The sequence below is a fragment of the Sciurus vulgaris genome (genome assembly GCF_902686455.1).
Source record: "Sciurus vulgaris genome assembly, chromosome: 1".
In the NCBI taxonomy this organism is placed as follows: Eukaryota; Metazoa; Chordata; class Mammalia; order Rodentia; family Sciuridae; genus Sciurus; species Sciurus vulgaris.
In genome coordinates, this window is record NC_136461.1 from 125,432,510 (window position 1) to 125,446,144 (window position 13,635).

The 13,635-nt window shown below is 34.1% G+C and overlaps 1 protein-coding gene across 5 annotated transcripts in view; it reads left to right on the forward strand.

Annotated features, from left to right (window-relative positions):
* The window catches only part of UBE2V2 (ubiquitin conjugating enzyme E2 V2), a 46,242-nt gene extending 33,603 nt beyond the window's left edge, over window positions 1-12,639 (forward strand). For all 5 annotated transcript variants that reach the window (XM_079136995.1, XM_079136994.1, XM_079136998.1 and 2 more), the window contains one exon: window positions 10,048-12,639. In XM_079136995.1, the coding sequence (XP_078993121.1) occupies window positions 10,048-10,194 (147 nt within the window). In that variant the 3' untranslated portion in view covers window positions 10,195-12,639. The remainder of the gene's footprint in view (window positions 1-10,047) is intronic.
* The last annotated feature ends 996 nt before the right edge of the window (window positions 12,640-13,635 follow it).

The window sequence follows — 13,635 nt, forward strand, 5'->3', positions numbered from 1 at the left end:
CCCCACCAGCAATGTATGAGTGTACCTTTTTCCCCACATCCTCGCTAACACCTATTGTTGCTAGTATTCTTGATAATCGCCATTCTAATTGGGGTGAGATGAAATCTTAGGGTAGTTTTGATTTGCATTTCTCTCATCTCTAGAGATGTTGAACATTATTCATATATCTGTTGATTGCTTATAGATCTTCTGTGAAGTGTCTGTTCATTTCCTTAGGCCATTTCTTGATTGGGTTATTTGTATTCTTGGTGTACTTGGTGTAGGTTTTTGAGCTCTTTATAGATTCTGGAGATTGGTGCTCTATCTGAAGTATGAGTGGCAAAGATTTTCTCCCACTCTGTAGGCTCTCTCTTCACATTGCTGATAGTTTCCTTTGCTGAGAGAAAGCTTTTTTGTTTGACTCTATCCCAATTATTGATTCTTGCTTTCATTTCTTGTGCTTTGGGAGTCCTGTTAAGGATGTCTGATCCTAAACTGACATGAAGATTTGGACCTACTTTTTCTTCTGTAAGGTGCAGGGTCTCTGGTCTGATTCCAAGGTCCTTGATCCATTTTGAGTTGAGTTTTGTGCAAGGTGAGAGATAGGGGTTTAGTTTCATTCTGTTGCATATAATTTCCTATTTTCCCAGCACCATTTGTTGAAGAGGCTATCTTTTCTCCATTGTATGTTTTTGGCACTTTTGTCTAATATAAGAAAACTGTATGTGGGTTTGTGTCCGTGTCCTGTATTTTGTACCATTGATCTTCCTGCCGGTTTTGGTGCCAGTGCCATGCCATTTTTGTTACTGTTGCTCTGTAGTATAGTTGGTGTTCTGATATTGTGATATACCCCCTGCTTCACTCTTCCTATTAAGGATTGCTAATTAGCTATTCTGGGTCTCTTATTTTTCCAAATGAATTTCATGATTGCTTGCTCTATTTCTATGAGGTACATCATTGGGATTTTAATTGGAATTGCATTGAATTTGAATAGCACTTTTGGTAGTATGGCCATCTTGACAATATTAGTTCTGCCTATCCAAGAACATGGGAGATCTTTCCATCTTCTAAGGTTTTCTCTAATTTCTTTCATGTTCTGAAGTTTTCATTGTAGAGGTCTTTCGCCTCTTTTGTTAGATCGATTCCCAAGTATTTTATTTTATTTTTTTGAGGCTATTGTAAATGGGGTAGTTTTCCTAATTTCTCTTGCAGGGCATTTGTTGCTTCTGTATAGAAATGCATTTGATTTATGGGTATTGATTTTATATCCTGCTACTTTGCTGAATTAGTTCTAGAAATTTTGGGTGGAATTTTTTGGATCTTTTAAATATAGAATCACACCATGGGCAAATAGTAATAGTTTGAGTTCTTCTTTTCCTATTCATATCCCTTTAATTTCTTTGGATTGTCTAATTCCTCTGGCTAGGGTTTCAAGGATGATGTTGAATAGAAGTGGTGAAAGAGGGCATCCCTGTCTTGTTCCAGTTTTAGGGGAAGGCTTTCAGTTTTTCTCCATTTAGAACGATATTGGCCATAGGCTTAGCATAGATAGTATTTACAATGTTGTGTTCCTACTATCTCTATTTTTTCTAGACTTTTGAGCATGAAAGGGTGCTTTATTTATCAAATGCTTTTTCTGCATCTGTTGAAATAATCATGTGATTCTTAATGTTAAGTCTGTTGATATGGTGAATTACATTTATTGACTTCCAGATGTTGAGCCAACCTTGCATCCCTGGGACAAAATTTTTTCGCATCTACGTTCATTAGGGATATTGGTCTTAAATTTTCTTTCCTCGATGTGTCTCTGTCTGGTTTTGATATCAGGGTGATATTAGCTTCATAAAATGAGTTTGGAAGGGTTCCCTCCTCTTCTATTTCATGGAATACTTTGAGGAGTATTGGAATGAGATATTCTTTGAAGGTCTTGTAGAACTTGGCAGAGAAGCTATCTGATCCCAGACTTCTCGTTGTTGGTAGGCTTTTGATGACTTCTTCTATTTCATTGCTTGAAATTGATCTATTTAAATTGTGTATGTCCTCCTGGTTCAGTTTAGGTAATTCATATGTCTCTAGAAACCTGTTGATGCCTTCGAGATTTTCTGTTTTGTTGGAGTATGGATTTTCAAAATAGCTTCTAATTATGTTTTGTATTTCAGTCATGTCTGTCGTGATATTTCCTTTTTCATCCCGAATTTTAATAATTTGAGTTTTCTCTCCTGTTTGCTAGTGTGGCTAATGGTTTTTCAATTTTGTTTATTTTTTCAAAGAACCAACTTTTTATTTTGTCAAATTTTTCAGTTGTTTCTTTTGCTTCAATTTTATTGATTTCAGCTGTGATTTTAACTGTTTCCTGTCTTCTACTACTTTTGGTGTTGATCTTTTCTTTTTTTTCTAGGGCTTTGAGCTGTACTGTTAGGTCGTTTATTTGTTGACTTTTTCTTCTTTTATTGAATGCGCTCCATGTAATTAATTTTCCTCTTAGTACTGCTTTCATAGTGTACCAGAGATTTTGATGTTTTATCTTTTGTTCTTGTTTACCTCTAATAATTTTTTTATTTTCCTCCTGATGTCTTCTGTTATCTATGCATTTTTCAGTAGCATATTATTTAATCCCCTGGTGTTGGAATAGTTTCTGTTTTTTCTTTTGTCATTGGTTTCCAATTTTATTCCATTATGATCTGATAGAATGCAGTATCTCTATCTTTTTGTATTTGCTAAGAGTAGCTTTGTGGCATAACATATTGTCTGTTTTAGAGAAGGATCCATGTGCTGCTGAGAACAAAGTGTATTCGCTCACTGATGGATGGAATATTCTATATATGTCTATTAAGTCTAAATTATCTGTTGTGTTATTGAGATCTATGGTTTTTTTTGTTCAATTTTTTGTTTGGAAGATCTGTCCAGTGGTGAGAGAGGTATGTTAAAGTCACCTAGTATTATTGTTGTTGTCTATTTTGGTTCCTGGAATTGAGAAGGATTTATTTGATGTACATGGATGAGCCATTGTTGGGGCCATAAATAATTATGATTGTTATGTCTTGCTGATTTATGCTTCCCTTAAGCAGTATGAAGTGTCCTTCTTTATCCCTTCTGACTAACTTTGACTTGAAGTCCACATTATCTGATATGAGGATGGATACTCCAGCTTTTTACTGAGTCTGTGTGCATGGTATGTTTTTTCCCATCCTTTCATCTTTAGTCTATGGGTATCTTTTTCTATGAGATGAGTCTCTTGAAGGCAGCATATTGTTGGGTCTTTCTTTTTATCCAATCTGCCAGTCTGTGTCTTTTGGTTGATGAGTTCAGGCCATTAACATTCAGGGGTATTATTGAGATATGATTTGTATTCCTGGTCATTTTGGCTTATTTTTGGTTTTTTACTTGACTTGGTTTCTCCTTTTTTTTTTTTTTTTTGGCGGTACTGGGAATTGAACTCAGGGCCTTGTGCTTGTGAGGCAAGCACTCTACCAGCTGAGCTATCTCCCCAGCCAGCTTTTTTTTGGTTTTGACTTTGTAAATTCTTTTAGCTTTTGTTTATCATGGAAGGATTTTATTTCGTTGTGAAATCTGGAGGTAAGTTTTGCTGGGTATAAGATTCTTGGTTGGCATCCATTTTCTTTCAGTGTTTGAAAAATGCTGTTCCAGGCCCTTCTAGCTTTTAGGGTCTGGGTTGAGAAATCTGCTGATATCCATATTGGTTTTCTCCTGAATGTAAGTTTATTTTTTTCTCTCATAGCCTTTAAAATTCTATCTTTATTATGTATGTTAGGTATTTTCATTATAAGGTACCTTGGTGTGGGTCTGTTGTGATTTTGTACATTTGGTGTCCTACAAGCCTCTTTTATTTGATTTTCCATTTCATTCTTTAGATTTGGGAAATTTTCTGATATTATTTCATTGAATAGATGGTTCATTCCTTTGGTTTGTTTCTCTGCGCCTTCCTTAATCCCAATAATTCTTAAATTTGGCCTTTTCATGATATCCCATAATTCTTGGAGATTCTGTTCATGATTTCTTACCATCTTCTCTGTTTGGCCAATTTTGTTTTCAAGATTAAATATTTTATCTTCAGTGTGTGAGGTTCTGTCTTCCAGGTGTTCTATCCTATTGGTTATGCTTTCTGTGGAGTTTTTAATTTGGTTTATTGTTTCCTTCATTTCAAGAATTTCTGTTTGTTGTTGTTGTTGTTTTTTTTTTTTTTCAGAATCTCTATTGAAATGATCCTTTGCTTCCTTCATTTGCTCTTTTAACTGTTGATTGGTGCATTCATTCATTGCTTCTCTGATCATGTTAACTATGTACATTCTAATCTCCCTTTCAGACATTTCTTCTGCCATGCCGTCATTGGATTTTATTGATGTAGCATCTAGGTTTGTTTGGGACACTTTCTTCCCTTGTGTTCTCATATTACTCATGTATCTTCCCCTTTCCTAGTCTTCAGTAACCTGAAGTCTTGGAGGAACTTGATAATACAATGGCCCAAAAAGTATGCTGCCCCTCTAGGGATGGTGGCTTCCAGGTGGGTATGTTCCCTGGTAGTGGGCAGAGGCACCTTCATGTGTTGTCAGATGGTCAGCTCCAGGGGCACTGGACTGTGGCTGGGACCCCACTGGTCTGGTCCCAGCTCTCTGGGCCTACCTCTCCGGTAATGAAGTCTTGCCTGGCAGCTGTGCCTAATTTCTGTCTTTAAACAATTTATTGTTATATATATAAAACTTATGTACCATACTGTACACCCATTTAGAGTATATAGTTCAGTGTCTTTTAATATTCATGATCCAGTTTTAGAACATTTTCATCCCTCCCAAAGGAAATTCAGTCATTAGCTGTTACTTCCCATCCCCCACCCCCACAAACAACTATAAATCTACTTTCTATCTTTGTTCATTTCCCTATTCTGGACATTTCATATAAAGGAAATCATGTAATATGTGTTCTTTTGTGACTTGGCATAATGTTTTAAAGTTTCATACATGTTGTAACATGTATAGGCACTTTATTCCTTTTTATTTTTAATTTATTGCTGAGTAATATTACATTGTATGGATGTATTGCATGTATTACATTTGTTTCATCCATTAGTCAGCCGATGGGATGGGTGTTTTGTGTTTTTCCACTTTCGACTGTCATGAATAAAGCTGTCATGAATATTTGTGTACAAATTTTTGCGTGGGCAAATATTTTTCTTTTGAATACATAGTAAAAAGTAGAATTGCTTGTTCTTATGTTTTACTTTTTGAGGAACTGAGAGAGTCATTTCTAAAGCAAATGGACTGTCTTACATTTCTGACCAGTAGTATATGAAGGTCCCATCTTCTCCACATTCTTGTTAATACTATTTATTTTTTGATTCTAGCCATTCTCGTGGGTGTGAAGTGGTTATTTATTGTGATTTTGATTTGTAATTCCTTGGTTTCTAATGATGTTCATTACCTTTCATGTGCATATTGGCTTTTTATCTTTGGAGAAATGTCTGTCCCAATTCTTAACTTATTTTTTGAAAGCAATTTTAAACAATCAACATTTATATCTTACATCTTCTGGCAATCAGAAATGTGAGTGGCTCAGGATATCAAGACTGTATTCAAGATATCCGCCTGTGGTACCATTTCAAATGAATGCTTAACTGAGGAAGGGTCCAGTCCCAAACTCACTCATGTGTTTGGTTAACATGATTTAATTCTTTGGGGTTCTTTGAACTGTAGGCCTCAGTTTCTCACAGACTGTTGCCCAGAAACCATGCTCAGTTGTTAGTCATAGGCCTTTTTGTAGAGCAGTTTGCAAGAAGGCAGCTAACATCCACCTTGAAGCAAGTGAATGAAAGCAAAAAGAATCAAGATAGGTGGCAGAATATTTAAAAATCAGAATATGACTTAGTATTGGAAATGATATCCAGTGATTGTAATTATTAGAAGCAATTCATCCCCTCCCACACACATGGAAGAATAAATAAGAGGGTATAAATTAACTTTTGGATGTGGTAGACAGCTTTATGGCATAGATTCTGATGATGGTTTCATGGGCTTAGCTCCAAACTTATCAGGTGTAGATATTAGTTATGTACAGCTTTTAAAGTTTTTATTTATGTTATTGGTACATTATAATGATACATGATAGGGGGATTCATTATGCCATATTCATACACACACATAATATAATTTGATTAATCTCATTTCCCAGTATCCTCTTTTTCATTCCTTCCTCTTTTCCTGATCCACTTGTTTCATTCTTCTAATCTTCTATTTTTATTGTTAATAATTAGTGCATTATAATAATTATAGTCATAATTATTATAGTCATTAGCTGTTAATTCCCATCCCCCACCCCCACAAACAACTTATATATGTACTTTTAGTTGTCAATGGACATTTTTAAAAATTTTAAAAAATATTTTTAGTTGCAGATGGACACAATACCTTTATTTTGTTAATTTAGTTTTAAGTGGTGCTGGGAATTGAACCTAGTGCCTCACATGTGCTAGGCAAATGCTCTACCACTGAGCTGCAATTGCAGCCCCTGTTTTAATTATTTTATCTCTCTATATATGTATATCTACATGATTCGTTGTGGTATATTATGTACATTTTTTGTATGTAAATTTATAAAAGAAGAAAACCAAACTGTACTCAAAGGGAGGGATTACTTATGGCTTGAATGTGGGTTTTAGGGATCTTTGGGAGCCATATTATAAACAGCCTGCAACAATCTTCCTCTGCCCACATTTTTAACTCTTGTCGCCCTTTTACTTTTTTTCGCTGTAAGTCTTTATATGAACAAAGGCCCTTTATCAGATGGATAATTTTTAAGTACTTTGTCTTATTCTGTGGGTCATCTTTTTATTTTCTTGATGATCATATATGAATATAGTGTAAAAGTTTTAAATTTCAGCATAACCAATTTATGTACTTTTTTCTTTTGTGAGACGTGCTTTGGGTGTCATATTTAAGACACCATTGTTTATTCCACTGTCCTGTTTTCTTCTAACAGTTTTACAGTTTTAGCTCTTGATTTAGGTCTAAGATCAATTTTGAATTTTTTTGTGAATGGTAGAAGGGTCAGCCTTTGTCCTTTGAATGTGAATATACAATTGTCCCCACCCAGTTTGTTGAAAAGATAATTTTTCCCACTGAATTGTTTTGGACCCCTTATTGAAGCTTAATCACAAATGTTTCTGGACTTTGAGGTTGTGTTCTGTTGATTTGTAATGCATTCTCTGGCAAGTACCTCCCTCCTTTTTTGCGGCGGTGAGGGGTGGTGCTAGAGATTGAACTCAGGGGCACTCAACCACTGAACCACACCCCCTGTCCTATTTTGTATTTTATTTAGAGGCAGGGTCTCACTGAGTTACTTAGTGCCTTGCTTTTGCTGAGGCTGACTTTGAACTTGTGATCCCCATCCCTGAGCCTCCTGAGCCGCTGGGATTACAGGTGTGTGTTACCATGTCTGGCTACCACTCTTCCTGATTAATAAAGATTTGCATCAAGTTTTTTTTTTGTTTTTAAATATTTTGTTTTCGTTATAGGCACACAGTACCTTTATTTTATTTTTATGTGGTGCTGAGGATGGAACTCAGGGCCTCAACACATGCTGGGCAAGTAAGTGCTCTACCACTGAGCCACAATCCCAGCCCTGCATCAAGTTTTGAAATTAGTAATATTTCTTCCTTCTTGTATTGTTTTGAATATTCTGGTTTCTTGCCTTCCTGTGTGAATTTGGGATCAGCTTGTTCATTTCTGAGAAACTAAAAAGGTAGTTGAAGTTTTGATAGTTTTGTTTTATCTGTACATTAATTTGGGGAATGTTGTCATCATCATCTTCCTCTCCCTTTCCTCTGCCCCCTCTGCCTCCCCTGCTTCTTTTTCTTCTTTTTTTCTTTTTCTTTTTTTTTTTTTTTTGTGGTAACTGAGGATTAAACCTATATACCATTGAGCTACAACCCCAGCCCTTTTTAGTTTTATTTTGATATAGGGTCTGATCTGGGTTGTCCAAGCTGGCCTCAGATTTGTAGTCCTTTTCCGTCAGCCTCTCAGGTTGCTCACATTACAGGTATATGCCGCTGAGCCCAACCTAAATCTTTAATTTCTATTACACTACTGTATAGTTTTTAGTGCATATGTCTCATATTTCTTTTGTTAAATTTATATTTTTATATTCTTTTGACCCTGTTTTAAATGACATTGTTCTGTTAGTTTTTATTTTCATATTATTTATTGTGAGTGATTTTTATCATGTAAATGATTTTTCCCTTTGGATCCTGTATTCTGCAGCCCAACTGAGCTTGCTTATTATCCATAGTTTCTTTACTGAATTCTTTAGAATTACTTGTATACAAGATCATGTCATCTACAAATGGAAAGTGTTTTATTTCTGTCTTTCCAAGCCAGTTGCCTTTTATTTCATTTTTTTTACCTAAATGTCTTGGTAAGAACCTCAATTACAGTGTTGAATAGAAGTGATAAGTACAGACATCCTTCCTTGTCTTTGTTCCTGATCTTAGAAGGAAACAGTTTATCACCATTAAGAGTGATGTTAACGGTGTGATTTTGTAAATTTCCTCGGGAGATTGAGGCAGTTCACTTGTATTTATAGTTTGTTCAGTGTTTATATCATGAAAAATTGTTGGATTTTTGTCAAATTATTTTTGCACATATTGAGATGATCATGATTTTTGTTTTCTAGTCTACTAATACATGGTGTAATGATTTTAAAAATATTTAAACTGGGCTGGGGATATAACTTAGTTGGTAGAGTGCTTGCCTCTCAAGCACAAGGCCCTGAGTCCAATCCCCAGCACCACAAAAAATAAATAAATAAAAATTAAACTGTCTTTCATTTCTGGATAAATTCCACTTGGTATGTAATCTTGTATGTTGTTTAAGGAAAGCCATAAATGAGAACTTATGACCTCTGGAGTCTTTTGTGAGCCTGTGAACAACACTATACTTGCATGTGGTCCTCTAGATTTGTAGGCATATGTTGGAACTTCTCCATGCATCTGTGGACATCTCATGTCCCAGCTTTTCTGATTGAGTATTTTGGTCATCTTTCCATTAGCTCTAGTAGTTTTTTTAAAGAAATTTTTAAGTTTTTAAAAATATATTTTTTTAAGTTGTAGATGAACACAATACCTTAATTTTATTTATTTATTTTTATGTAGTACTGAGGATTGAACCCAGTGCCTCTCACATGCTAGGCGAACACTCTGTCACTGAGCCACAACCCCAGAACCCCAGTGGTTATTGACAAACACCCAGGGTGGAAGGTGGGGAAGGATAGGAGGGTCCCAATAGGTGAGCTCTGAAGTCAGATTTTAAAAAGCTTTCTCCAGGCTGGAGTTGTGGCTCAGTGGTAGAGCGCTTGCTGGCATGCATGAGGCCCTGGGTTTGATACTTAGCACCAGGTATAAATAAATAAAAGATCCATTGATAACTAAAAAAGTATTAAAAGAAAAAAAAAAAAAGCTTCCTGAGTGGGGTTTTCAGGGAATGACACTAGTCCCTGACATTTATCTGAGGAATAGTTCTTTGAAGTTCCAGACTCATTTAGTCAGTCATGGTGGAAGATTAGTGGATTACATTGGAAAGAAAAATCTAAAAGCAAAGATCAGATTAGCAGCTCTTATCTGAATTTCAGTTTGAAAAAATTTGTCCAGATTTTGGGTAGTGGCCTTGGAAGTAGAGAGGAATTTTTTTTCAACTTTATATCATTAAGAAGAAATTTGTAGGGCTGGGACTGTAGCTTAGTGGCAGAGTGTTTGCCTAGCATGTGTGAGGTGTACTGGGTTCAATCCTTGGCACAACATAAAAATAAGTAAATAATTATTTAAAAAAAGAAGAAATTTATAAGTATATTTATAAATTATTTAGTATACATTTTTAGGAAACTGCTGTTAAGGAATATTTTTCCTAAATTTTATATTAATTCTGAACCTATAATTTTATAGTGTACTTTTTGAATTTATATCTTTTTTTATTATATAACATTCTTATTAGAACATGTTTAAGAAATTGGTACCTTAATACTTTAAAGTTAGAAGTTAATTGTGCTTTTCCCCTCCTCTTTCAGGTGGATGCCAGGAGCATACCAGTGTTAGCAAAATGGCAAAATTCATATAGCATTAAAGTTGTACTTCAAGAGCTAAGACGTCTAATGATGTCCAAAGAAAATATGAAGCTTCCACAGCCACCAGAAGGACAAACGTACAATAATTAATTTTAGTGAATCTCAAACTTGTCTTAAATCAACAACCTTCTACTCATATTAATGTCTTGATTAAATATCACAATGCAAAATACCCACACATTAAGTAAAAGAATTCCAGCTGGTAAACATGACCCGGACATTTGTAAGGATATATTTAATATATGTACACCCATTATGTTTTCAGGTAACAGGAGGAAAAATGCAGCACAATTTTTCTTTCTCTTGTTAAGGCACTGTCATTTAAACATGAACCTGGAGTACTCGAAATAGAATTCAGGTTTACAAGAGGAAAGCATGGGAAGAAGTGTCAGATGGCAGTGGAAACTTGTGTGTTTCTGAAAAGTAAAATCTCAAGAAAGAAAACAGAAATGGCATGCTTTATCCATCTTGCTTAGTGAAAGAGCTGCAGTTGAAATTGTTTTAAGTAGCAGGTACAAATGAATATTGTCACAAATTGTGGTAATTTTTGAAGCAGTGTGGGTGCTGACTACTAGTAGTATCAAAAATATGTTCAGGATTGTTTTGATACCTGTATTTATAATAAAAAATGTTGGGGGGTCGATGAATTTCTGTTAAAAGCTGTTCCTGTGTGTTACATGTAATGGACATGGTAAATATTTGTTTACAGTCTTTGTTTAATAAACCATGCATTTAAGTTTAATTGAAGTCAACAAAAAGGAAATAGGTGTATGGATATGTGATTTTGAGATTAAAGTTAGTCTTAAAATGTAAATAAAATGTGGAATGTGTCCTCAGAGACTGTGCCATTTCTATTATATTAATGTATATGTGCAGTACCTTGCCAAGGTGGCAAAAATTAGAATTATTGTAGCTTTTCATTCATACACATCCTTTATTATTTATCCTATTTTGTATAATTGTGAATTGGAATTTTCAGAGTATTTACTTAAAAAATTAAATAATTGGTTTAATTTCTTTTTTTGGACAAGGAGGAATCAGGTTTTATATTTTATGTTTGATTTCACAGAAATGATATTATTAAAATGATCTTTGAATTCTAGTGACTCAGAATTACAGATTGCAAACTATTCAAACATACATTATTTTTTATTTATAACCTTTTTTCTTTTCGGTGAAACTTAGTAAATAGACTGAACTAATTGGAGACATTTCCTCCTCAAGTTAATGCTTTTAACACTAACAAGGGTTAATTTATCTATTTACCCATCTTCTACTGTAACAAATATGTCACCCTGAAGTCATAAGTTCATTTTTGTCTACTTTTACCAAAGCAACATGAAGTTTCAGGTCACTGTTTTCACTTCCAAGCACTGGGTATAATGTTTTGTTGAAAATGTTTTCTTATGAATTCACTGAAGCATATCAAAAGGCAGTCAGACAGACTCCTTTTATTTTGATAAGTTTAGTAATTTTTCTTATCCTTCAGCCCAGAATATATACATAAACCAAAACCATGATTTTCAAAATATCAAGTTATATGTTCAAACTTTGCTAATATAGTAAAGGAAAAATAATCAACTTTGGATTGTGTTTAAAATACTTAAAAAATATTTTAGTTACTTTTATGGTATAACAGGGATAGTTGTCTCAAACATACCCCGATGTTTTTATTAAGCTCATTCAAAGTTATAGCCTTGAGCTACCTTTTCTTAATCACTAGTGCATTCAAGTCAGTAAGTTTGTCTAAATTTATTTTCAACATGGCTACTTTTTTAATTATCAAAGATGTCTTAAATACTTTTAAAATGACATGTAAAGAACATATACATACAAATTAGAACATGTGTAATTTATTAAAATAGGCAAAATGAATTGTTACCTTGGAATAGTCTTAAATTTTTTTTACTGGTTAAAGGGGATTAAATTTAATTACAATGACACTTTATAATAGAGTCTGATGGTAACTGATGGTCTGAATCAGTCTCTAATAACTTCCACTTCCAAAATATGTCTTGTCGTACATAGAAGCTAGTAACTTTTGAATGCTGTTGGAAGGCTGAAGATCTGGTACCTTGATCTCATGTCCTCTTTCCTTGCCCCATATCCATCATTGTGAAAGCTGCCCCCACCTCCAGTATATGTTGTCAGTCAGCCCTATAAATGTTTGTTTTCCTTTCTTTGTTTTTGGGATTATGGATCTCTGCAGAAATCTGCATGCCAATTAACTAATTTCCAAAGCAGAATCCATATTGCATGTCTCAATCAAGATGTACTTGGCAATCTTAAGACACACTGGTTGATATGACTTAACATAGCGCTGCTCTAAATTATAGTAATATTTCTAAGACAGCGGGTTTGAAGCAGTTTTTCCTTTGTTTTGTAAAGTGGCGAAGGTTGTAGGAGTATGTGGTATCACCTTTCAAATGAACTGTAAAATTGCCTTAGAAATTTGTTTAAAAGGCTAGCAAGTAAGACCCTTGAAGATGATCACATATGAATAAAGATTACAAAAATAAAATTCTTGTCCTGTTAGGTCAGTGTTATGCTTTAATGGTTTTAATTAACTAATTTTCAGAATTGATAATTAAATTTTTTTTGTAGCATTTCAAAGTAAATGTTATTTGTTTAGGGGTTTGTGTTTAGCCTTCCAGGATTTTGGAACATAAACATTTGGAAGAATAGTCAATGGCATTTAAATCTTTTGGTTATGAAAACAGGAAATTTATAATTTTATGTTATCCCTTAAAAGAATTTATAACATTTGGAATTTGAGTGGGTACTTAACAGAGTGAATTAGTTTGACCCATTTATGGTTTCTTACTCTGGATTGCTTAATACCAATAGATTGATTTTAATGTTAATGGCCACTAACATATTTATTATTAGTAAATACATGTGAAAAATAATATTTTGAAAATTTGGAGAACTGCTGGAAACTATTAATGACTTTTTCTAATAGGTTTGGTGTGTATAGCTTTGGGTGGTTCTGGTAGGTATATCATTGAACTATATAGCACTGAAGTATATATTGTTTTTGGTCAAAACCATGTCTGCTCTTTGAATGAACACATGTCTGTGTTCTTATGTACATCTTAAAGAATAAAAAGTACTAATGATAACGTCTACTATCATGCATAATAGGATTTCAGAGGGTTTTAAAGAATTTCTTCCCCTAGACTTTCCTGTTAATAAATATGCTTTTTAGGCATATATATATAGAGTCATGCCATCATTTATTGCAGGGAAGGATCTAAAAGACACCGATTTTGCTTTTCTGGTATCCATACAATTTTCCTGCACCAATTTGGCAAAATTTGACAGATTTTCACAAAAAGATTCCAGCTTCTCAAGGTTGGAAAGGTGTACATATTTTAAAAACCAGAAACTAGAAACACCACAATGAGAATGGACATAGTGTATTATAGAATTGATGGGAAGATTAGTGATTAATTTCCACCTAATACTGAGCTTATTAAAGAAGGGAATGCATGGGAACAGAATATCTTTTATGCTAAAATTAATCTGCCT